General features: G+C 44.3%; 1 protein-coding gene across 2 annotated transcripts in view; it reads right to left on the bottom strand.

Annotated features, from left to right (window-relative positions):
* Positions 1–22808, bottom strand: part of nrap (nebulin-related anchoring protein) — a 114444-nt gene that overhangs the window by 5763 nt on the left and 85873 nt on the right. For both annotated transcript variants that reach the window (XM_078223276.1, XM_078223277.1), the window contains 10 exons: positions 20067–20165; positions 17052–17156; positions 16836–16943; positions 11576–11887; positions 9921–10025; positions 9296–9394; positions 6871–6975; positions 5188–5295; positions 4392–4703; positions 803–955 (listed from right to left, as the gene is read on the bottom strand). In XM_078223276.1, coding sequence (XP_078079402.1) covers positions 803–955; positions 4392–4703; positions 5188–5295; positions 6871–6975; positions 9296–9394; positions 9921–10025; positions 11576–11887; positions 16836–16943; positions 17052–17156; positions 20067–20165 — 1506 coding nt within the window. The remainder of the gene's footprint in view (positions 1–802; positions 956–4391; positions 4704–5187; positions 5296–6870; positions 6976–9295; positions 9395–9920; positions 10026–11575; positions 11888–16835; positions 16944–17051; positions 17157–20066; positions 20166–22808) is intronic.

The following is a 22808-nucleotide window of genomic DNA, read 5'->3' as shown; positions in this document are numbered from 1 at the left end:
GGGCAGGAGGGATCCATTCAATTTGACACTCCCTACCATCCACCTCAGAACCCCACATGGGGGGGGGGGGGGGGGGGGGGGGGATGTAAAATTCTGCCCCATATTTCTAGTGGAATTAACACACTTCCCTCCAGATTTGCTGCTTACCTCCCCCGCCCCCCCCCCCCCCACTCTCCCCCCGCCAAGAAACATCCCTGTTTACATAAGTGCTTTTAGCTTCTTTGATCCTGGGAACTACACAACTACATTAAACCTCTGTGGACAACAATAGATGCCCAAGAAATGCAGGGGAAAAAAATCGCCCATTATTTATAGTGTTTCCACACTTCCACCTCAATTTAGATATAGAGATCATAGAATCACACAGTGCAGAAGGAGGCCATTCGGCATAAAAATGGATTATTCTTTGAATGTTAATTATCTCAGGGGTGGTTCCCAATTTCTCAAATCCACTTATCTCACATTTTACACTTTAATTCCTAAAATAAAAAGATACACCTCTCAAATACATGAACTATGAGATTAGATATCCACAGCAATACATGCCTAGCAGAGTTACCAGAGTACAGTAAGACCAACACCAAGGAAATTCCCGGCTAATGTCATGATGGGACAGTGGTCGTGGTGATACTATTAAATTTGTAGACCGAGGGTGAGAATTGTAATTATATTTGCATACTCTGTGGTCAACAATTACTTACTAACTTATAGCATGCAACAATTAAAGTCACATTCTCCCATGTTGGGTTTAGTCCACGATCACATTGTAAAGTATATTACCGATACTGGTTAAAGTACGTACCATCAGTTGTTCATACCGAATGGCTGCTTCCTGGGGATCCAGCCCTTGTGCGTACGCCATATCAGCTGCTCGCTTAACCATTTCTACTTTATGATAACCCGGGGGTGTCCAGCCAATGCCTCGAATCCAGTTCAGGTCAGATTTGTATTCAATCTGAGGAAAAGCATACGGCGAATGAGCAGGTACTGAAGATTCAACCGCATTCCCGTAACAAAAAAAAAATCAACTGGCTGAAATTTTCCGGCCGTTCCCGCCAGCGGGATCTTCCAGTCCCACAGACGGCAAACCCCACCATGAATTCCCCGGCGGCGGAGAGTGCAAACAGCAGGAAATCCCATTGACAGAAGCAAGACTGGAAGATCCCACCACCAGCGGGGGGAATGGCAGTGGAAAATCCCACCCATTAAGCAAATGAAACCAAAATGAAATGATGTCCATGATAACTTAAGCCTAGCAACCATTCAAATCTCACCAGAAATAAATGCCCTGAAACCACTTGCACTAGCAGCAGAGAAATATTTAACATATTTACATGGCATTCCTCTGACTGTATTTTAAACCATATACAAGCCTTTTTATTTTCTGCGGGTTAATTACTGCAACAAAGCAATGATTAGAGAAATGTGTTTTGTGGAGCGATGATTTCAGTAAATACTCAGTGTAGCACCAATATTCCTGAAAGCCACATTTAATGCACTTTCCTCAAAACCTAAAACTAGCAAAAAAATCAGCATCAGGAAAATGAACTCCGACACTAACAGTGTGTTGTTTTATCTAGGGAATGATATACTGGCATTGGAGGCAGTTCAGAGAAGGTTCACTAGGTTGATCCTGGGTATGGAGGGATTTTCTCATGAGCAGAGATCGAGTAGGTTGGACCTGTACTCATTGGAGTTTAGAAGAATGAGAGGCGACCTTATTGAGATATACATGATTGTCAGGGGATTTGACAGGGTAGATACTGAGAGGTTGTTTCCCCTTGTGGGAGAGTCTAGGATGGAAGGCATAATCTCAGAGTAAAAGGTCGCCCATTTAAGACAGATGAGGAATTTCTTCTTTCAGGGGGGTAGTGGAATTCTTTACTACAGACGGATGTAGAGGCTGGATCATTAAGTATGTGCAAGGCTGAGACAGACAGATTTTTAATCAGTAAGGGAATCAAGGGTAATGGGGATAAAATGGGAAATTGGAGTTGAGGATTATTATATGAGATCAATCATGATCTCATTGAATGGAGGAGCAGACTGGATGGGCCGAATGGCCTACTTCTGCTCCTACATCTTCTATGTATGTGCTGATACTGCTTTACACATGAGCTTAAATATGAATACTCAGCTATAATTATTTCTCAGTCGATCAATCAGATGATGTACATTTAGAATCTACAGAAATATAGAATCCTACTTTGTATCTATTCCTGGTGAGATTAGTCAGGAGGCTGAATTTTCCTGGCCTTGGTGGTGGGGGGGGGGGGGTGAACCCCAGTAAAATAGCACTGCGCTGAATCAGGATGTCTCCCCAGTGCATTCCCAACATCAAGGATGTGGTTTGGGGACAGGATGCAGATTTCACAGAATTAAGATCACAATTAGGGATGATTTTTTGGACTCAGCAGCATTTACCCCACAGCAGCAATCCAGGCAACCATCAGAACCAGAGGGTCCAGACCTCCAGAGAGGGGGCAGAGTACAGAGAAGGATGTCCCACATGGCCTCAAAGGGGTTTTCCCACCAATTTGAGGTACCTGCCTCTGTGAATGTTAATTTTGAGTTACCATTCTGAGGCCTCCTCCATGTTGAGGCATCTTCTGAACCCCTGATCGGTCACATCAGCGCCTGGGATGGTGGCACAGTGATTAGCACTGCTGCCTCACAGCACCAGGGACCAGAGTTCAATTCTGGCCTCAGGCGACTGTCCTTGTGGAGTTTGCCTATTCTCCCCGTGTCTGCATGGATTTCCTCCAGGTGCTCCGGTTTCATCCCACAGTCCAAAGGTGTGTGGGTTAGGTTGAATGGCCATGCTAAACTGCCACTTAATGTCAGGGAATTAGCAGGGTAAAAAAGTGGGTTACAAAGATAGGGCCTGGGTGGGATTGTGGTCGATGCAGACTTGATGGGCCAAATGGCCTCCTTCTGCACTGTAGGGATTCTATGCTATTTGCCCACGGGGCTGCTGAGACTTCAGAGCTGCCAGCTCTCTGATTGGACCAGCAGTATTGGGAGACCAACCACCATTCTTAATTGGATGGCAAGCCTCAAAGCAACCAATTAGGAGGCCTCCTCGAGAAAGTAGCCCCACCTGTCTGGCATCTGATGAATGCAGATTTGGGACTCCCATTCAGTGCTGACATCGGGGTGTGAAGGTCCACAGTAAAATCCAACCCCTAATATTTCAATTAGAAAATAGTGGTGGTGCAGATGAATCTAAAAGAGAGAGATCCTAGCTGGGAAATGTGATTGAAGCAGAAGGATAAAGGAAATGGAAAACTCAGCATGAAATATTAAAAGAGAGACACATGTCCTTACTTATGTAAGCTGAGATTTTCCAAATATTAACTCCTTAAAATTACTGGGTTGTTGTTGGCATAACAAGAATTACTCAGAAGCATCCAGGTCCATGCCAGAAACACATTGTAGAGAGAAAGATAGGAGGGGCAAAAAGTTTTTGTATCCATATTCCTTCTCGAATTGTATCCCACTCCCCCATGGAAGTTTTCCATTGTTCCAGGCTCCCACCTCTCCAAACCAGGGATCTAAATAGCATTCTGCTCCAAGCCAGAACAGAAACCCTACTCAAATATCAAATGTTGTTGTAAAGTCGCGGCTTACCAACCGAGGAAACTTTTTTGTTTTTTTATACCAAATTCGCAAAATGATTTCTTCATATCCTGAAATCATATTTTCCAGTTATGTTTAGATTAGCCTGCACCACTGAGAATTCCCTGAAAAAGAAAGCAGGGATACAAGCCTGATACCAGGTCTCCTCCGCAAGTACTGCCCTACGAACGAGGGCAGCCTCTTTTGGCTGATCGCAATGGCTGGAGTTTTCCAGCTCCCGCCCCCTCCTTCCCTCACCCACGGCGGGACAGGTGAGCCATTTAATGGCCGTTCACATCGGCAGAACCAGAAGATGCAGTCGTCGTGAGAGGCTGGAAAATTCCAGCCAATCTTTCTATTCCTCATTGTGGAAAGGTGCCTTGACTGACTTTTTCCAAATGGCCCAGCTTTGTTTAGGAGCATGCCAAGGGGAGAAGAATCCCTCTAGCTGCTACGTGCAATGACGTGGCAAATGTATTCTAAAAGAATATGATTGCAATATCACCACATGCATTTTTGAGAACCACAGTTCATCTCTGGTGTGTATTCTAACCTTGATAACATTCACATTGCCTGCTAAAATTCAAATACATGGTGGGGCGCATGGGATCGAAGGTTGTGGGGAAAAAGCAAGATTAGGCTATTGAGTTGGATGATCAGCCAATGATCATAATAAATGGCGGAGCAGGCTCGAAGGGCCAAATGGCCTCCTCCTGCTCCTATCTTCTATGTTTCTATGATCGGTAAAATCAAGATGGTGCCTTAGTACTCACATCACTTTGTAGTTTGTAAGCTTGTCTGGCATGCTTCACATTTAGCTGCTCCGGGTCACATGTCCATTGGTGTAGGTACTGCCTGTAGTTAATGTTACTGGCTTGCTCCTGGCTCTTTTTAGCTTGCATAAAACCAGGTTGCTCCATGTGCAGTTTGTACTTGGATTTACCCTCTTCAAATTCCTTCTTGTATTCCTTGGCACTCTGAAGTCGGCTAGCAGCCAGGAAGTGCTTCATTCTCGTGTCATCGTCAACACTGCGGAAGCCAATCTGCTGACCCTTCTCTCTCACAAATGCCTGCTTGTATTTGTACTGTGAGAACAGGCAAAATGTTTATCTTGAACATATTTTACAAACGACTAACATTATTAAAGCCTTGCGTACAATTTGTATCACCGATGAATGATACATCATCAATTTACAAATCACAAAAGTGGATTTTCATAAACATCTATATAAATTGCGTACGATAGTGATTGCCCTGCCTATAATGTGCAAATATAAATAGCTTCTGATGTTTTTTTGTGCATTTATTGATAGAAAGGAAATTCAAGATCTAACTTATTCAGTGACATTAATACAATGTCCTGTATTGTAAAATCAAAGTAACTTTTATTATTTCTGTATATAATCTTAAAAATAACAACAAACTTCATTATGAATAGATATTGAAGAGATTGTTTGAGGTCTAATTAATCAAATCCTTTAATTATCCATATCTAATGTAATACAGTTAAAATATATGTAAAGTGAAGCTAAAATCTGAGGGATTTTGCAGCAAAATACTGGTGCTTACATCACTGGCTATTTCCCTCGATGCTTTGGCAGTCTGGAAGGGGATGGCATCCAATCTAAGGTCATAACCCAGTGCTCTTGTCTGTTCCCAAGATGTCTTGTAAGCTTTCTGTAATAATAAAAATGACACGGTTTATTTTCCCATCTCATTTCTAGACCTGCTTACCCGATTGGTTCCCATTCAGTAACGATCCTTCACCAATACCTGGGGATGGGTTTAATGAGCTGCCCATGGGTGGGAAATCAGGCAGGTGGAACCGTAAATTACAGTGCCATGCCACAATTGAGCTGCCTGCCTATGGCCCAATTAAGACCCCAAAAAGGGCAATTAATGCCCACTTATGGGCCCCAACCTGTCGTTGCTCCAATCTAAGCACCAGCAGAGATGGTATGCACCCAATGTGCAGCCCAACAGGCCAGATATGGACCAGTGAAAGAGGAGTGTGCCTTCTTCCCAAGCCCCACTTGCCAGTTGTGGGTTGTCTTGCACAGTTCTGCCTCTCTATACCCACTGCACTGAACGACATAACCGCGCTTCCATCTCATAGAATTGCCAGGCAAGTGCAGACCAGCAGCTCTGTCCTTCCAGCAGTGAACTGGAACAGTGGACACTGCCAGTGTTGCAGGAAGTCTGTGAGGAAGAGCAATCGTGGATGACCTGGGACCCAAGCAAATCTGGGATTTTTCCAGACCCGAGTTGGAAGGCCCCAGCGAGGGTGGGGACTGTCTGGGGGTGGAAGCTGGGCGAGCCAGCCATGTTAAGGCAAGTTTGTCCACAACACTTATGCTATGGTCTGGGAGAGCCTGTCGTCAGCATATAATCCGGCCCATGGATTGGATATCAGAGGGTGCCCAATAGGTAGCCCTAGTCTAATCATCCCTACATTCCTATGTGGAAGGAACTGGAATCCAGCAAACTACCATTAAACATCAACAGCAGAAAGTAAAACAACAAATTTCACTATCTACCTCAATGTCAAATCACATCTAGGACTTGTTAAAAAGGGATTGTTGTCTAAAATAAATGGTAGAGGTAATTGGATAGTAGTTTGCATATCATACGGAAGGTGTTTACTGGAGCAGCAGGAAGCATATGTCATGCTGACGCTCCACAGTATCTATATGGCTATGGCTGAATGAACACCAGCTCTTTAATCAGAAGACAGCTGTTCAGTTTGCTAATTCAGCCCTTCCACATATGGGTACAGGTGCATTGTTCTCATATCTTCTCTGGAGAACATGGGAAGTGGAGGAAGATTTGCAAGTTAATGAGCGACTGATAAAGCCAAAAGAAGGGTATGTCTTCCATGACCCAAGGCCAATAGAGCGAGGAAGTGGGATGGGGTGGGTGATTCCCAAGCCCTTTCGGTCACAGAAACCACATTTACGATTGGCCAAATGGCCTCCTTGTGTCATAGTGGCTTCATGGCTCTATGGCCGGATGTCAACCTGCAATTGTGAGACACTGCTCCCGTTTGCACTTGAGGAGCAGGTTCAAACCCTGTACCTTCTGATTCTGAGACAGAAACACGAATACCAAGGCACCGGCTCACTCCATATCCAGGTGTTGGCATTTGGGAGAGTCGGGTGTTGCTGTCAGCTAAGATGTAATGCATCATAAAAAGATACTAAATAGATCAGAATAAATGGCTATGATCGGTCAATAGTTAATCCAACAACTCACATCACTGATGTTGTAGGCATTAATTCTTGCTCGCTTGAAATCAGGATGATCGGGTGGTATTGTACATCGATGCATAGACTGTGTGTCTCTAGATCTGTACAACCTCTGCAAAAGGAATGTATCATAACATTAGATCTCTTTTTGAACTTGCGATTTTCTATATTGCATTTTCCTATTAAGAAGTGCAGTTGCCATCAGCTCATTGGAGTGAGAAAGATGAAAGCAAACAGATTTGTACTTAATAAAAAAAACAATTAAATAGATATTAAACAAATTCCCCAAGCTGCATACTGTAAAATTATAGCAGCTTTTGTTGATTTTTCTTGAGCAATATGAGATACCAGTAACTGAAAATTCAATATTCTTACTTTCCACTGATTATTTTTAGACAGCAGTGACTGCACCTTGAAGCTAGAACAAAGTTGTCTATTATAATGCTGCATGTTCGTAGTAAATATTCACTCTCCTAGAGGTGAAATGTTTCAAATGATTTAGCCTTATGTTATAAAACCTTTCTTTATATCAAAAATTACTTTTATTTATTGAGTGGGCCAACACCACAGGATAAATTTTAAAAAGATTGACAAAAGGGCGGCACGGTGGCACAGTGGTTAGCGATGAAGCCTCACAGCGTCAGGAACCTGGGTTCAATTCCAGCCTCAGGTCACTGTCTGTGCGGAGTCTGCATGTTCTCCCTGTGTCTGCGTGGGTTTCCTCTGGGTGCTCCGGTTTCCTCCCACAGTCCAAAGGTGTGCGGGTTAGGTTGATTGGCCACGATAGATTGACCCTAGTGTCAGGAGGATTAGCAGGGTAAATGAGGGTTACGGGAATAGGGTCTGGGTGGGATTGTGGTCGGTGCAGGCTCATTGGGCCAAATGGCCTCCTGCTGCACTGTAGGGATTCTATGAAGAGCATTTTTAAATGACATAAACAGCAGTTCTTAAAATGGCTGAACATTTGCACAACTTCGCTTTGCACATGACAAAGTAATTGGAAAGGAGTTTTGCTGACTGGAAGTAGCCCACCTGGGCATTCAGCTGAAATGAGTGTGAATACCCAGTGAACAACTCACAGGTATCCAGACATAATGGGGCGAATTTTCCCGTTCCGCCCGCCACGGGAATCGTGGTGGGCGAGGAGCGGATCGTGGAAAGGTCAGTCGACCTTGGGTGGAATTTTCCGGTTTCAGGGCAAGCGCGGCCGTAAAATCCAGCCCAATTTGTTTATTCAATTTGGTGCAGACTGAGCTGTTGAACACAATCCCTTCAGACAATGGACCCCAGCTAAGAAAGGGACTCCAGCGGCCATTCCTTCTCATTAAATTTTATGTTATTTCAATAAACCTCAACAGTGTTAGTTTCAGGCAATTTGGTTGTTCTTTTGCCTAAAAGTGCGAGGAACAACCAATAGTGCCTCGATATAACAGAAGCAATACTCAGCTGGAACTGGTTGTAGCTTAATAACTAAATTATCTCGTGACTGGTAACTACTCAAGGTTTAAGATTTTAGGAACGTTTTTAATCTATGTTGCAGATGGTTGATCACCACTTTAACTAGAATTGACAGGGGTAGAATCCTAGGGACAATACAAGTATCAAAGCATTCCCGAAGAGCACCAAGCAGTCATCGATAGCTAGTCTATAACCTATTGGACCAACATAAATTATTCCAATGACTAAGTCTATAATCCATACTGTAATTATAAAATAGTGACTAGCCACAGCGATAGATTATTCCTTCTTGCAACTATTTAACTATTACACAGGGCCCCACATCCGACATTGACAGATACGTTCAATTTAATCCTAAATTGACATGCACAGTACCTAGGTAGCCTGAAATAACAGAATAAGCCTTTGGGAAGCCAAAGGCTAGACGTAAACATAAAGGACCAAATTCCATCAGAACTGAGAGGAATAGCACAATGCAATGTACCTCTAATCTAAGATGAACATCAGACATATTGCCTGATTACTTCAGTCATTACCACAACACTATGCAGCACAGCTGAGTTTGGACTTGTGCCATGAGAGAGAAAGAAATTTTTATTTATTGGCTTGTGATTTTTCATATGACTCTTTGAGGACAGAACCATTGAATGGATGCTTATTGCTAAGCCACTGGCAGCACTGAATCTGACAATGCATGCTTCCTCTGTTACCGTCTCAATCCTGCTTCCTCACTCTTATAGGTTAAGTCAGTGAGCACGACAAATTTACCGTAGAGTTCTACCTGTTTTCAATGCGACAGTCAAATGAAAAGGAGATGGACAACATGTTCTCTAAATTACTTAGCATATTTCCATCAGATAACATTTCCTTATTTTGATGCAGAAATATTATTTTGATTGGAGTGGATATCTGGGTGTAGCGCTAATACACAATTGACACATGAAAGGATACTTGAAAGTTCACCCTTAACATACATCGCTGCATTGCAGATAACTTTTCTTAGCATGCATGATATCTGCAGAGTCGATCACACTTGTAAACTTCAAAGTATCAGGGTGCTGTCTGTATTTTTTCTGTAGAACAGAGAAATTGAAAATGAAATTAAATACACCGTATTGCTGAAAAAATACATTTTGTCAAGTTTTCCATCTTGCACTCATCAGGACAATGGAAAGAATACCAACGTCAAGGGAAACAACAACTTTATACTGAATGAGAAAAGGATGGTGATTGGTTGACAAGTGGACTCTAATTTTCCAACAGTGATCAAGTTCTGTACTACCAAACAACTCTTGAAATTTCAGATTTCCAGCATCCACAGTACTTTGCTTTTATATCTCTTTAAATACACTATAGATAAATAAATAAAATATTACACAAGCAGACGAGAGACCCTTAATTTGCAGGGAAGATCTCCGAAGTGATGGCAATCAATGGGGAGGGCTGCCTGCAAAACAGTTCCTGAACAAATCTCCTGCTCTTGTCTGTCCCAGACCTTGCTGAAATCAGGCTGTAAGCAACCAGAATGTCATGGCTACTGTCTTGGATAAAGTCATTTTGGAAAAATCATTCATGGCCTGACTGATTAAAAACATTTACCTCACTGATAAGTTCACCAGCTTTCTTCATTGTCTCAATCTGTGGGGAACCCTGTGCCATCCATGCAACACCTCTCAGGAAGTTTAGATCAGACTTGTATTGCACCTGTATGGAAGCAAGATCAAAATATGTCTTAAGTTTTGGTCAAGTCTGAAATATAAACAGCACAAGAAACAAGTCAGGGCCAAAAAGAACAGGATTACTAATGTACATATTTAAATAAGATTTATGCAGATTGGGAATCATAATTCAAATACATTATTTAAAGAATACTCATGAGAATGTGAAAAAGTGTGAAATTAAAACAAGACATTAAGCACACTATGTCTCTTTGTTCCAGATCCCATGTGTAATCAGTGCTGGGACATCATTGCAGGAGGTCCTCAAGGTAGTGTCCCTAGGCCCAACCATCTCCAGCTGCTTCATCAATGACCTTCCCATTTTCATAAGGTCAGAAGTGGGGATGTTTGCTGATGATTACAGAATGTTCAGCAACACTGGCAACTCCTCAGATACTGAAAGAGTCCTTGTTCCTGTGCATCAGAAACTGGACAACGTTCAGGCTTGGACTGATAAATGGGAAGTCTCCTCCTGACATTTAACGGCATGACTGGCTCAGGCTTTTCTAATCAGACAGGAACAACCTACTGACGTGATGATGTGGCAGCCTTTAAGCTTGCTGTCTCAGTGCTCTGGCTCAGGCAAGATCCTGACTCTATTTCTGACCCCACCTAATTGCCTTGGAACACCTAACTAAGCGCAATGTTCTAGGGGCGCTGGTTAAATTTTTATTTTAAGTTTTGTTGTTAAGCTTCTTGCTTTGCTTAGTGCAGTTGACTCCAGTTATTGGCATCACCTTTCAATGTATTCACCTGTAATTCAGTATTTGCCGTCACGTCTAGCAGAAACTCCAGAGACTGGCAGAGAGTGCTCCCCACAAATTTTCCCACCCCTGGCTACAGGAAGATGGACAGTACATCGAAGAGTAAAACTGTCAAAATAAACTGCTTTTTCAGAAAAACATACTCTCTCCCCCACTAACAGCAACCCAGATCCCACCTCTTTAGGGGAGGTGATGGCTTTGTGGTATTATCACTAATCTAGAAACTCAGCTAATGTTCTGGGGACCTGGATTCAAATGCCGCCATGTCAGATGGTGGAATTTGAATTCAATTAAAAAAAAATCTAGAATTAAGAATCAATTGATGACCATGAAACCATTGTCAATTGTTAGAAAAACCTTAATGTCCTTTAGGGAAAGAAATCTGCCATCCTTATCTGGTCAATCCTACATGTGACTTCAGATTCATAGCGATGTGGTTAACTCTCAACTGCCCTCTGAAATGGTCTCTCAAGCCACTCAGTTCAAGGGCAACTAGGGATGGGCAAGAAATGCTGGCCAGCCAGCGATGCCCATTTCCCATGAATGAATAAAACAAAAGATCAGGTAAGGGGTGGAATTGCTCAAAACAAATTGACAACAAATTACACCTCAGCCAATTTTATTTTCCATGGAAGTCGACCAACTTTTTGCTCCATCCACCAACCCTCCCCTGTCGCCCCAACCCTTCCCCGCCATCCTCCCCCTCCTTCACCCCCAATGAGACCTACCAAATGTGGCGATTTAAAATGCAAACATCGATTTGTTGATTTACCTCGCTCTGCTGATTGTAGGCTTTTTTTGCCAATTGTATCTTCATGTCATATGGTAGAACTGTGTAGGCATGAATCAACTTCTTGTAACCCAAGTCACTGGCCAAAGCCTGGGCATTCCGAGCATGCACCAGATTCACCATGTCCAATGATAAGTGGAACTGCGTTCTGCTGTCTTGCGACTCTTTCTTATACAGCTTTTCACTCTGTAACTTGCCAACTTGCATGCAGTGCAGCATCTTGGGATCATCCAAAATGCTTCGAGCACCAATATGTTTCCCCTTCTCCTTTACAAAGGCATTCTTGTATTGGTACTGAAAGAGAAATGGATATCATCATTGAAAGATTCACATCTTGCATGACTACGAGTGGGAAAGACAGCACTTGTTGTATCTAAGGTTGGATTTTAAGCCTTTCTTTAATCGACTAATTACTTTGGCTTTACCATAGCTTAAAATAAGTAGAAATCAACGATTTTATTTTATGCATTAGTTTACTGCAACAATGAACAGCTATCTTTATTATCAGGAAGGTGAACCTATTTTGGAAGTCTTGTGGCTCAGTGGGTAGTGCCCCTGCCTCTGAGCCAGAAGCTCTGGGTTCGAGTCCCACCCTAAGACTTGTTGCCCTCAGAGTAAGCATTAAGGACATGGCCAAGAAAATTGATGGTCAATCCACTCTTACAATATGCCCATAAGCATGGGAGAGATTCCTGGTCAGCCATTATTGACAACGTGCCTTGCCAACACATCAGTATATGGCAGAATTCCCTCATAAAAAGGCAAGAAGAGGAGTTAATCCTACATCCAAGGAGCACAACTGATGAATAAGATTCTACTCTACTTAATTCCATCCAACAATCTCCTCTTAATCCATTCATTTTATCTGATAATTCAAATGTTTTAAGCAGTACATTTCCACTTTGCTGGATTAGTTATACTGCTTAATCCACGTTATTGGATAGTTCAATTCTTGTCACACAAAATGTGACTGAATTATCACCAGCAGATTATAGTCACACAAATCCCAAATATCGGATAAAGGGTGCTGCAATCAAGGAAAGTTTCATTACAAAAATCCAGAAAGATTCTGTGGACAGATGCAAGTAGCTCACTGGGCACCATTCCTTTGTCAATAATCACCAATCCCAGCCCAAATGCTTATCTGTGGCAATGCTGCTGATATTTACACCACAACCTCACGCACAAAATTATTACAATAAATGGGGGCGGCACGGTGGCACAGTGGTTAGCACTGCTGCCTCACAGCACCAGGGAAAAGGGTTCAGTTCCCGACTTAGGTCACTGCCTGTGTGGAATTTGCACATTCTCCTCGTATCTGCGTGGGTTTCCACCGGGTGCTCCGGTTTCCTCCCACAGTCCAAAGATGTGTGGGTTAGGTAGATTGGCCATGCTAAATTGTCCCTTAAGTGACCGTTAGACTAGTAGGGTAAATACATGGGGTTACAGGGATAGAGTCTGGGTGGGACTTTGATCGGAGCAAACCCAATGGGCCGAATGGTCTCTTTCAGCACTGTAGGGATTCGATGAAATATTCAAATCATTACAGGATAACTATGGCGGATGTTATGATAAAAATGGATTGTCAGACATAATATTGTCTATTGTCGTGTAATTGTGAAAAAAGCAACATTTCCATTTTTCATCGAATCTGTTTTGAGAATATTAGGTGTTAACCTATTGAAACATTTTGCTCCAGTTCGATGGGGACATTAGTGAAGGGAGAGTTCTAACTGCTGGTAACCCATCTCTTGCCTGAAAAATGGGCTTGCAGCAGTTGAAAATCTGGTGGGAACCTTGCGCAAACATTTGCCCCAGATGAACACAGAGGCAGGCATTTAAGCGAGCACTCATCACTCCTGGCAGGATCAGGCAATTCAGATCTGTAAATTAAGGTGGTGGGTCTGTTGCGGAACCCAACTCGAAAGTATCAAGGAGGAATGGGCAAGGTGTTAATAACACAGGCTAGTCACTTTTGTTTTTCAAACTTTGAAGGAACCACAACAGACCTCTGCCAAAAGGTCACTTGATTGACGAGGGAAGGGCCGTGGATGTCGTCTATATGGATTTTAGTAAAGCGTTTGACAAGGTCCCTCATGGCAGGCTGGTGCAAAAGGTTAAATCTCACGGGATAAAAGGTGAGCTAGCTAGATGGGTGGAAAACTGGCTTAGCCTTAGAAGACAGAGGGTAACAGTGGAGGGGTCTTTTTCCAGTTGGAGGTCTGTGACTAGTGGTGTTCACAGTAAGAAGTCTCACAACACCAGGTTAAAGTCCAACAGGTTTATTTGGTAGCAAATACCATAAGCTTTCGGAGCACTGCTCCTTTGTCAGATGGAGTGGAAATCTGCTCTCAAACAGTGCAAACAGACAGAATCAAGTTGCAGAATACTGATTAGAGTGCGAATCCTACAGCCAGCCAGGTCTTAAATGTACAGACAATGTGGGTGGAGGGAACATTAAACACAGGTTAAAGAGATCTGTATTGTCTCCAGACAGAACAGCTAGTGAAATTCTGCAAGTCCAGGAGGCAAGCTGTGGGGGTTACTGATAATGTGACATAAATCCAACATCCCGGTTTAGGCCGTCCTCATGTGTGCGGAACTTGGCTATCAGTTTCTGCTCAGCGACTCTGCGCTGTTGTGTGTTGTGAAGGCCGCCTTGGAGAACGCTTACCTGAAGATCCAAGGCTGAATGCCCGTGACTGCTGAAGTGCTCCCCCACAGGAAGAGAACAGTCTTGCCTGGTGATTGTTGAGCGGTGTTCATTCATCCGTTGTAGCGTCTGCATGGTTTCCCCAATGTACCATGCCTCGGGACATCCTTTCCTGCAGCGTATCAGATAGACAACGTTGGCCGAGTTGCAAGAGTAGGTACCGTGTACCTGGTAGATGGTGTTCTCACGTGAGATGATGGCATCCGTGAGACCATCTCACGTGAGAACACCATCTACCAGGTACACGGTACCTACTCTTGCAACTCGGCCAACGTTGTCTACCTGATACGCTGCAGGAAAGGATGTCCCGAGGCATGGTACATTGGGGAAACCATGCAGACGCTACAACGGATGAATGAACACCGCTCGACAATCACCAGGCAAGACTGTTCTCTTCCTGTGGGGGAGCACTTCAACAGTCACGGGCATTCAGCCTCTGATCTTCAGGTCAGCGTTCTCCAAGGCGGCCTTCACAACACACGACAGCGCAGAGTCGCTGAGCAGAAACTGATAGCCAAGTTCCGCACACATGAGGACGGCCTAAACCGGGATGTTGGATTTATGTCACATTATCAGTAACCCCCACAGCTTGCCTCCTGGACTTGCAGAATTTCACTAGCTGTTCTGTCTGGAGACAATACAGATCTCTTTAACCTGTGTTTAATGTTCCCTCCACCCACATTGTCTGTACATTTAAGACCTGGCTGGCTGTAGGATTCGCATTCTAATCAGTATTCTGCAACTTGATTCTGTCTGTTTGCACTGTTTGAGAGCAGATTTCCACTCCATCTGACGAAGGAGCAGTGCTCCGAAAGCTTATGGTATTTGCTACCAAATAAACCTGTTGGACTTTAACCTGGTGTTGTGAGACTTCTTACTGTGTTCACCCCAGTCCAACGCCGGCATCTCCACATCATGACTAGTGGTGTTCCGCAGGGCTCTGTACTGGGACCTCTGCCGTTTGTGATATATATATATATAAATGATTTGGAGGAAGGTGTAGCTGGTGTGATCAGTAAGTTTGCAGACGACACAAAGATTGCTGGAGTTGCAGATAGTGATGAATGTTGTCAGGGAATACAGCAGGATATAGATAAGCTGGACATTGGGCAGAGAAATGGCAGATGGAATTTAATCCAGATAAATGCGAAGTGATGCATTTCGGTAGATCTAATGTAAGGGGGAGCTATACAATAAATGGCAGAACCATCAGGAGTATAGATACACAGAGGGACCTGGGTGTACAAGTCCACAGATCCTTAAAGGTGGCAGCACAGGTAGAGAGGGTGGTCAAGAAGGCATATGGCATGCTTGCCTTTATTGGACGGGGCATAGAATATAAAAGTTGGCATATGATGTTGCAGCTGTATAGAACGTTGGTTAGGCCACATTTGGAATACTGCGTCCAGTTCTGGTCGCCACACTACCAGAAGGACATGGAGGCTTTGGAGAGAGTACAGAAAAGGTTTACCAGGATGTTGCATGGTATGGAGGGTCTTAGCTATGAGGAGAGATTGGGTAAACTGGGGTTGTTCTCCCTGGAAAGACGGAGGATGAGGGGCGACCTAATAGAGGTGTATAAAATTATGAAGGGAATAGATAGGGTGAACAGTGGGAAGCTTTTTCCCAGGTCGGAGGTGACGAACACAAGGGGTCACGGGTTCAAGGTGAGGGGGGGGGCAAGGTTCAACACAGATGTCGGGGGGACGTATTTTACACAGAGGGTGGTGGGGGCCTGGAATGCACTCCCAAGCAAGGTGATTGAGGTGGACACGCTGGGATCGTTTAAGACTTATCTAGATAACCACATGAACAGACTGGGAATAGAGGGATACAAACGAATGGTCTAGTTGGGCACAGGAGCGGCGCAGGCTTGGAGGGCCGAAGGGCCTGTTCCTGTGCTGCTTTGTTCTTTATATATATCTTGTTTTTAAAAGAGTTTTTTGCAAGACGATGAGGAGCAGGAATACTCTTGTAACTCCCCCCAAACCCTGCCAAAGAAACTTTCGGCCCATTTTAGCTCTCCCTGCACTCTGAAAATGCCCTTACCTGCTAGTCCCTCCATGCAATACCAGTTGATTTTGCTCCATTACAGACAAGCAAGCCATAGCAAAGAGCTTGCTGTGTGGCTCACTGAAAATGTTAAGCCTGAGCATGAAAGTAGCTTGGACCTCCTGAATACCACATTGGATGGGCACCATGGGTACACTGCTGGCATCATGCCCGTGCAACGGGCAATCTGAAAGTCTGCCCCGGCTGTTTCTTGATTGTAACTGGTCACAAATGCAAATTATAAAAATACTTTACACATGAGAATAGAACCATAGAAAAGTTACAGCACAGAAGGAGGCTATTCAGCCTATCTTGTCCATGCCAGCCCAAGGATACCCAGGTGTCCTTTCTAATCCCACCTTCCTGCACCCGGCCCATTGTCCTGTAGCTTACAACACATAAGGTACAGATCCAGGGCACTTTTTAAAAGAGTTTAGGGTCTCTGCCACCGCCAATCCTAACGAGGTTTCCACTTACATCACTTGCTATTTGCCTGGAAGCTTTGGCACTCTGGAAGGGAATGGCTTCAAGTGTCAGTTTGTATCCAAGAGCCTGTTGGTTGAGCCATGACTGCTTATACCTCACCTGCAGATAAGTACGGAATAAGAATTTAACATTGGTTATGTATTTGTATTTCTAAAACTGGAATTTAAAGAGAATCAGTCCAGTACAGTGCTGAAGAGGTGTTGTTACCTCACTGAGATTTGCTGAATTAATTCTGGCCAGAATGTAATCAGGTGAGCCAACAACTGGAGTGTAATGATGTCGGGCATCTTCTCCTGCAGCTTTGTATAGGCGCTGAAAGACAAATGGTCAAACTGTTTATCTCGAAGTCATGTTCACTCTTCCTCCAGTAATATTCACTAACATTTAGAATCCAATAACAAACATTTAGCAAACGGCACCTTGGAGCAAACACAACAATTTCCAGTCTAGGGACATGAGGGATATTCAAAAGTTAACAACAACAGAAAGAAAGACATTGGTGGCGTAATGCTATTGAAACTGGACTAGAAATCCAGAGGTCCAGGGTAGTGCTCTGAGGATCTGGGTTCAAATCCCACCATGACAGATGGTGAAATTTGAATTCAATAACAAACTGGAATTAAAAAGCCTAACAATGACCTTGAAAAGATTGCCGATTGTTGTAAAAACCCATCTGGTTCACTAATGTCCTTCAGAGAAGGAAATCTGCCGCCCTTACCTGGTCTGGCCTACATGTTTCTCCAGACCCACAGCAATGCGGTTGACTCTTAATTGCACCTCAGAGTTGGGTACTAAATGCTGGCCCAGCCAGCAATGCCCACATCCCACGAATGAATATGTACGTAATACTGTATGTAACCGAGACAAGATTCTAGAAAGCTAGCATTAAACTTTGCCTTTATATTATTGATCAGGTGCTCTGGAGGATGAAAATTCTGAAAACAACTGAAAAGCTTCATCTACTCCATTAACTAATTCATGTTCATTATATTTTAAAATTAGTATACGCTTCTCCAAATTTCATGCACGCCTTTTTGGTTCGGTGAGGTAACATTATATGATAAGTTCCCCTGATATAGTTGGGTGGCCTGTGAACAAGATTGGAATTGTTTATCCTGCCAATCAGCAGTGGAGAGATTGCCATCACAGAGGCAGAAAACAGAGACAGATAGAGGTAGAGAGAAAGTGACAGAAGAGAGGTGGGAACGAAGAGGAAGGATTACGGAGAGATTGGGTTCATTGAGAGAGAAAGATTGGAGAAAAGATAAAGATGGAGCATAGAGAAAGTCAAGAGATGCAAGGGTTTTTGATGGATGGAAAGTATTAGAATCAGTGCAGAAGGAGGCCATTCAGTTCATCGAATCCACACTGACTCTACAATGGAGCATCCCAACCAGGCCCTATTCATGTAACCCCATATATTTACCCCGCAAATCCCCCTAACCTGTGCATTTTAGAACACTAAGGAACAACTTAGCATGGCCAATCCACCTAACCTGTGCATCTTTGGACTGTAGGAGGAAATCAGAGAACCCTGAGGAACCCCACACTCACACAGGGAGAACGTGCAAACTCCACACAGTCACCCAAGACTGGAATCGAACCCTAGTCCCTGGCACTGTGAGACAGCAGTGCTAACCACTGTGCCACCTTGCCACCCCAGTGAGCAAGGTGGGCACAAAAAGAGAGAGAACTGGTGCTCTAAGATATCCACAAACAGAAAGATCAATTGCAGCACAGAGAAAAAGAGACACTTGGGGACATAGACAGAAAGTGATTACAGTGCAAGATAAACTGATCAGCAGAGTACAGAGCAGGCAGGGTACAGACTGAACGACTTCAGGGACACAGGCAAAAAGTCTCAGAGGGCAGTGCATCAGCAGATGGAGAGAAAAACATCAGGAAGATGCAAGAATACCTTAGGGACAGGAATCAGGCCACAAAGTTAGAGAACCTTGCTAAAACTGAATGAAAAATCAAGTCACAAATAGAAACATAATAAGAAGCAGTGGCAGAGAATGATACGGAGATCAAGGAGGTACGTATCTCACAAAAACAACAAAATTTCAAAAGGGAAGCATATATCTACAAAGAGTACACACAGATATCAATAAAATAAACTATTATTGGTGGACAAAGGCTTTGCTATGAACAAACTACAGTAGGTATTATTAATGGTCTTGCACATGATGCACACTTCCTATACACAAACATTGGCCGGAACTTTCCGACTGTTCATGCTGGTGGAATCTTCCCATCTGGACGTGGCGCACCCCTGCCATGGGTTTCCTGGCGGTGTGGGGTGGAACCAATGGAAATCTCATTGCCGGTGGCAGGAACAGAAGATCCACCTCTGGCCAATGGCACGCCACATCCCATCGTGAGAAAGATGCTGTAGGGAGGCCAGAAGATCCCGCCCATTATTTCCTGTGCCAGCTTCTCTGTTCAACTCTGGGCTTCCATCCACAAGACTCTTTAGGGTGGCATTTTCCAGTTTCGTCGCTCCAAGACCGGAAATTCCCATCTGAGGTCAACGGACCAGTGCCCACCCCCCCCCCAATGATTCCCACGGCAGGTGGGACTGAAAAATCTATCCCTTACACTCTCCTCTCAATTCAATAATGTGAGGTCAGCCATCCTCAATACTGGCAAACTCTTCCTCCTCAGTGCTGCTGAATGCCAGCGCCACTCCCAATGCCAACCTCCACCCTATGGTCCCAGTCCACCCTCTTCGCATTCACAGGCACCCCAATCACAGAAACTCTCTCAATCCACCCAGATCCCAGGACCCACCAATTGTTCAGAGAACTCCAACTGCAGAGTCCTGAGACGCCCTGTGTCAGTTTACTAAGATCAGGATACTTTACATGAAATACTGTTGGACAATGTGCCCCATTCCACCCTGACCAGATCTCAGGTCCCCTCACCCAAGTCACAGAACCAGTCCTAACATTGATACACCACTGAGTCAGTGACTCAAGGAACGTTACTTGGCGCGACAACCCCATTCTTGTAAAAAGAAAGCTTGTCTCATCCATAAGTAATGGCATGCCTAAAGATATGTGTTATTTTTAAACCAGTGCAATTGAGTTTGACCAGCTGTTGTCACATGTTTCTGCTTTGGAAGGCAGGCTTGTTTTGAAAGCAAATGTCACGGGAGTTTATTTGCTGGGTGGGAGTTTTCCGCCATGAGAACCCATCAAATTCTACACATTAACCTACCTCGTTGGCAATGATGTTACTCAACTTTGCACGAGTCATATCAGGTGAATCTGCCACTTGGGTAAACCTTAGTGAATAAGGATGTTGGCGATATTTTTTCTGTGAAAGGTACAACAGAAAAAAAAAATCACTTTTTTCATTTCAACCACTCAAATTCCATATCTCCCTCCCTTCGTATCAGCTCAGTGCTGCAGCATAAGTGCTATCAGTTATAGCAAGAATATCAGTTCAAAAGTACAATTATTAATTATAATTATTCACCTAGAACAATAGTACTTTTGCACCAGGGGTTATATTAAATATTCAGGCCCAACACTTGACCAGAATCAAAATGTGCAGGTCCTGGGGAATGCTGGGAGTTCCTGCTGGTGCTTGTAAAGGAGTAATCTTTAAAATGGCATCAGTGCCAAGGATTGGAACCAGAAAGGGCTGAGGGTTTGGATTACCAAGAACAAGAGCTTCCCTATCAAAATCTTGGCAAAAGACTGCTTTTTTTTGTGTAGAAAATGACATAAGTGACAATATGAATGGAGATCCATGTGTTGAAATGTACACCCAATCTTAATTAGCTCTTGGGAATAAACTCAGTGTTGATGCGAACATACATTTACAATCTTACATATCACAAAAACAATAAAGCTTCTATTTCATGATCCCAATCATGGATTTTGTTTACATTTTTATCCATTATTATTCATTAGGATTGGATTTACCCTCTGCCCACCAGATGTTTGCAAGTTTCGCTGGGATGTACAGCCTGTCAACCAGACGCACAAAGTCGCCACCCCAACCACCCTCCCCCAGAGTGCAGCAACTCCCTGCTGCACCCTGCTGCATCCCCCCCCCCGCACTCCCTGGATTGCAGCACCTCCCCTGCCCCCATCCCTGAGCAGTTCTCTTTGTGCTGTCAAGGGTTCAGCCAGGCAACCACTGTGGGACCACCTAATGTGGTAAAGTGTCATTTTGGGTGAGTTTTGTGGAGGGGGCAATAGGGGGAAAGAATTTGATTCAATTCCATGGGGGTGGGTCTTGTCCCTCATCCCAAGCCAGACCTTCACGGGATGTGTTTTCTCCCGGATTTTTGCAGTCATGTTTGGCCCTTTGTATGCCCATACGAGTTCCCGGACTACGTCATCAGAGCCAACCTGAGGGTGTCCAGGGGTCTGCAAGGTCACCATGCTCAGAGTAGGTGTGCACCCCTTCACTCGGAAGGATTCACCCCCACCTCTTCATGGTTCCACTAGAAACACCCCCACCCACACACCTCCACCTCCTCACCCATGCAGATCTCATCCGTGCAGATCTCAAGGCTGCACCAGTCCTTCGCTCTGCCTTCCGGTCTCAAAGACGGAGATGGAGTTTAATTTAGATAAATGTGAAGTGATGCATTTTGGTAGATTAAACTAGGGCAGGACTTACTCAGTTAATGGTAGGATGTTGGGGAGAGTTACAGAACAAAGAGATCTAGGGCTACAGGTTCATGAAAGTGGAGTCACAGGTGGACAGAGTGGTGAAGAAGGCATTCAGCATGCTTGGTTTCATTGGTCAGAACACTGAATAAAGGGGTTGGGACATCTTGTTGAAGTTGTACAAGACATTGGTAAGGACACATTTGGAATACTGTGTACAGTATTATAGAAAGGATATTTTTAAACTAGAAAGAGTGCAGAAAAGATTTACTAGGATGCTACCGAGACTTGATGGTTTGAGTTATAAGAAGAGGTTGGATAGACTGGGACTTTTTTCTCTGGAGCGTAGAAGGCTTAGGGGTGGTCTTATAGAGGTCTATAAAATAATGAGGGGCACAGATCAACTAGATAGTCAATATCTTTTCCAAAAATATCTAAAACTAGAGGGCATAGGTTTAAGGTGAATGGGGAGATATTCAAAAGTGTCCAGAGGGGCAATTTTTTCACGCAGAGGGTGGTGAGTGTCTGGAACAAGCTGCCAGAGGTAGTAGTAGAGGCAGGTACAGTTTTGTCTTTTAAAAAGCATTTAGACTGTTACATGGGTAAGATGGGTATAGAGGGATATGGGCCAAATGTGGGCCATTGGGATTAGTTTAGGAGTTTTTAAAAAAAGGGCAGCATGGGCAAGTTGGGCCGAAGGGCCTTTTTCCAAGCCGTAAACCTCTATGACTCAAAGGATTTTCTCACATCCACCATGCCAAAATGACTCTTATTTTTGTCAGTAAGACCTGGTCCAACACTGAGAGGTTAGATGTAGACCTGAAACTGGTGGGGGGTGGGGGGGGGAGGTGGCTGCGGGGGGAAGAGATCAGGTCCAGCTCTGTAGGCCCAAGACTGGGGGGGGGGGGGGGGGGGGCGGCGCAGGGTAGGCATACACAGCCATTCTCGCAGGCCTGAGGGGAAGTAGGGGAAGGAGGCAAGGAAAGGGATTCAGGCCACCTAAACTGGGTGGCCACACCTCTCAGGAGAGGGATGGGGAGGATGTGAGGAGAGGTTAAGGGTTGCATGGGGGGAGTTGGGGAGAGGGGTGCATGGCAGGGGGGTTGGGGCTGAACTGCATGCTCCTCTGCCAAGCTCACCAGAACCAACCCTGCTCCTCTGCCGAAGCAACCCTTATTTCCTCCCCAGAGTTGGTCGCCCTGGCAGAGTGAGAAACTGCAGCAGAAACAGCAGTGCAAGCATTAGAAAAAGCAGTGGATCCAAGGGCAGAAATGGAGGGAGTAACAGCAGTGGAGGTGGAGGCAGCGATGGAGATGGAGGCCGTGATGGAGGA

Source organism: Mustelus asterias, chromosome 11 (assembly GCF_964213995.1).
Source record: "Mustelus asterias chromosome 11, sMusAst1.hap1.1, whole genome shotgun sequence".
Taxonomy (NCBI): Eukaryota; Metazoa; Chordata; class Chondrichthyes; order Carcharhiniformes; family Triakidae; genus Mustelus; species Mustelus asterias.
The sequence above is the reverse complement of the archived record's forward strand: the minus strand, read 5'-3'. Positions and strand labels throughout refer to the sequence as shown.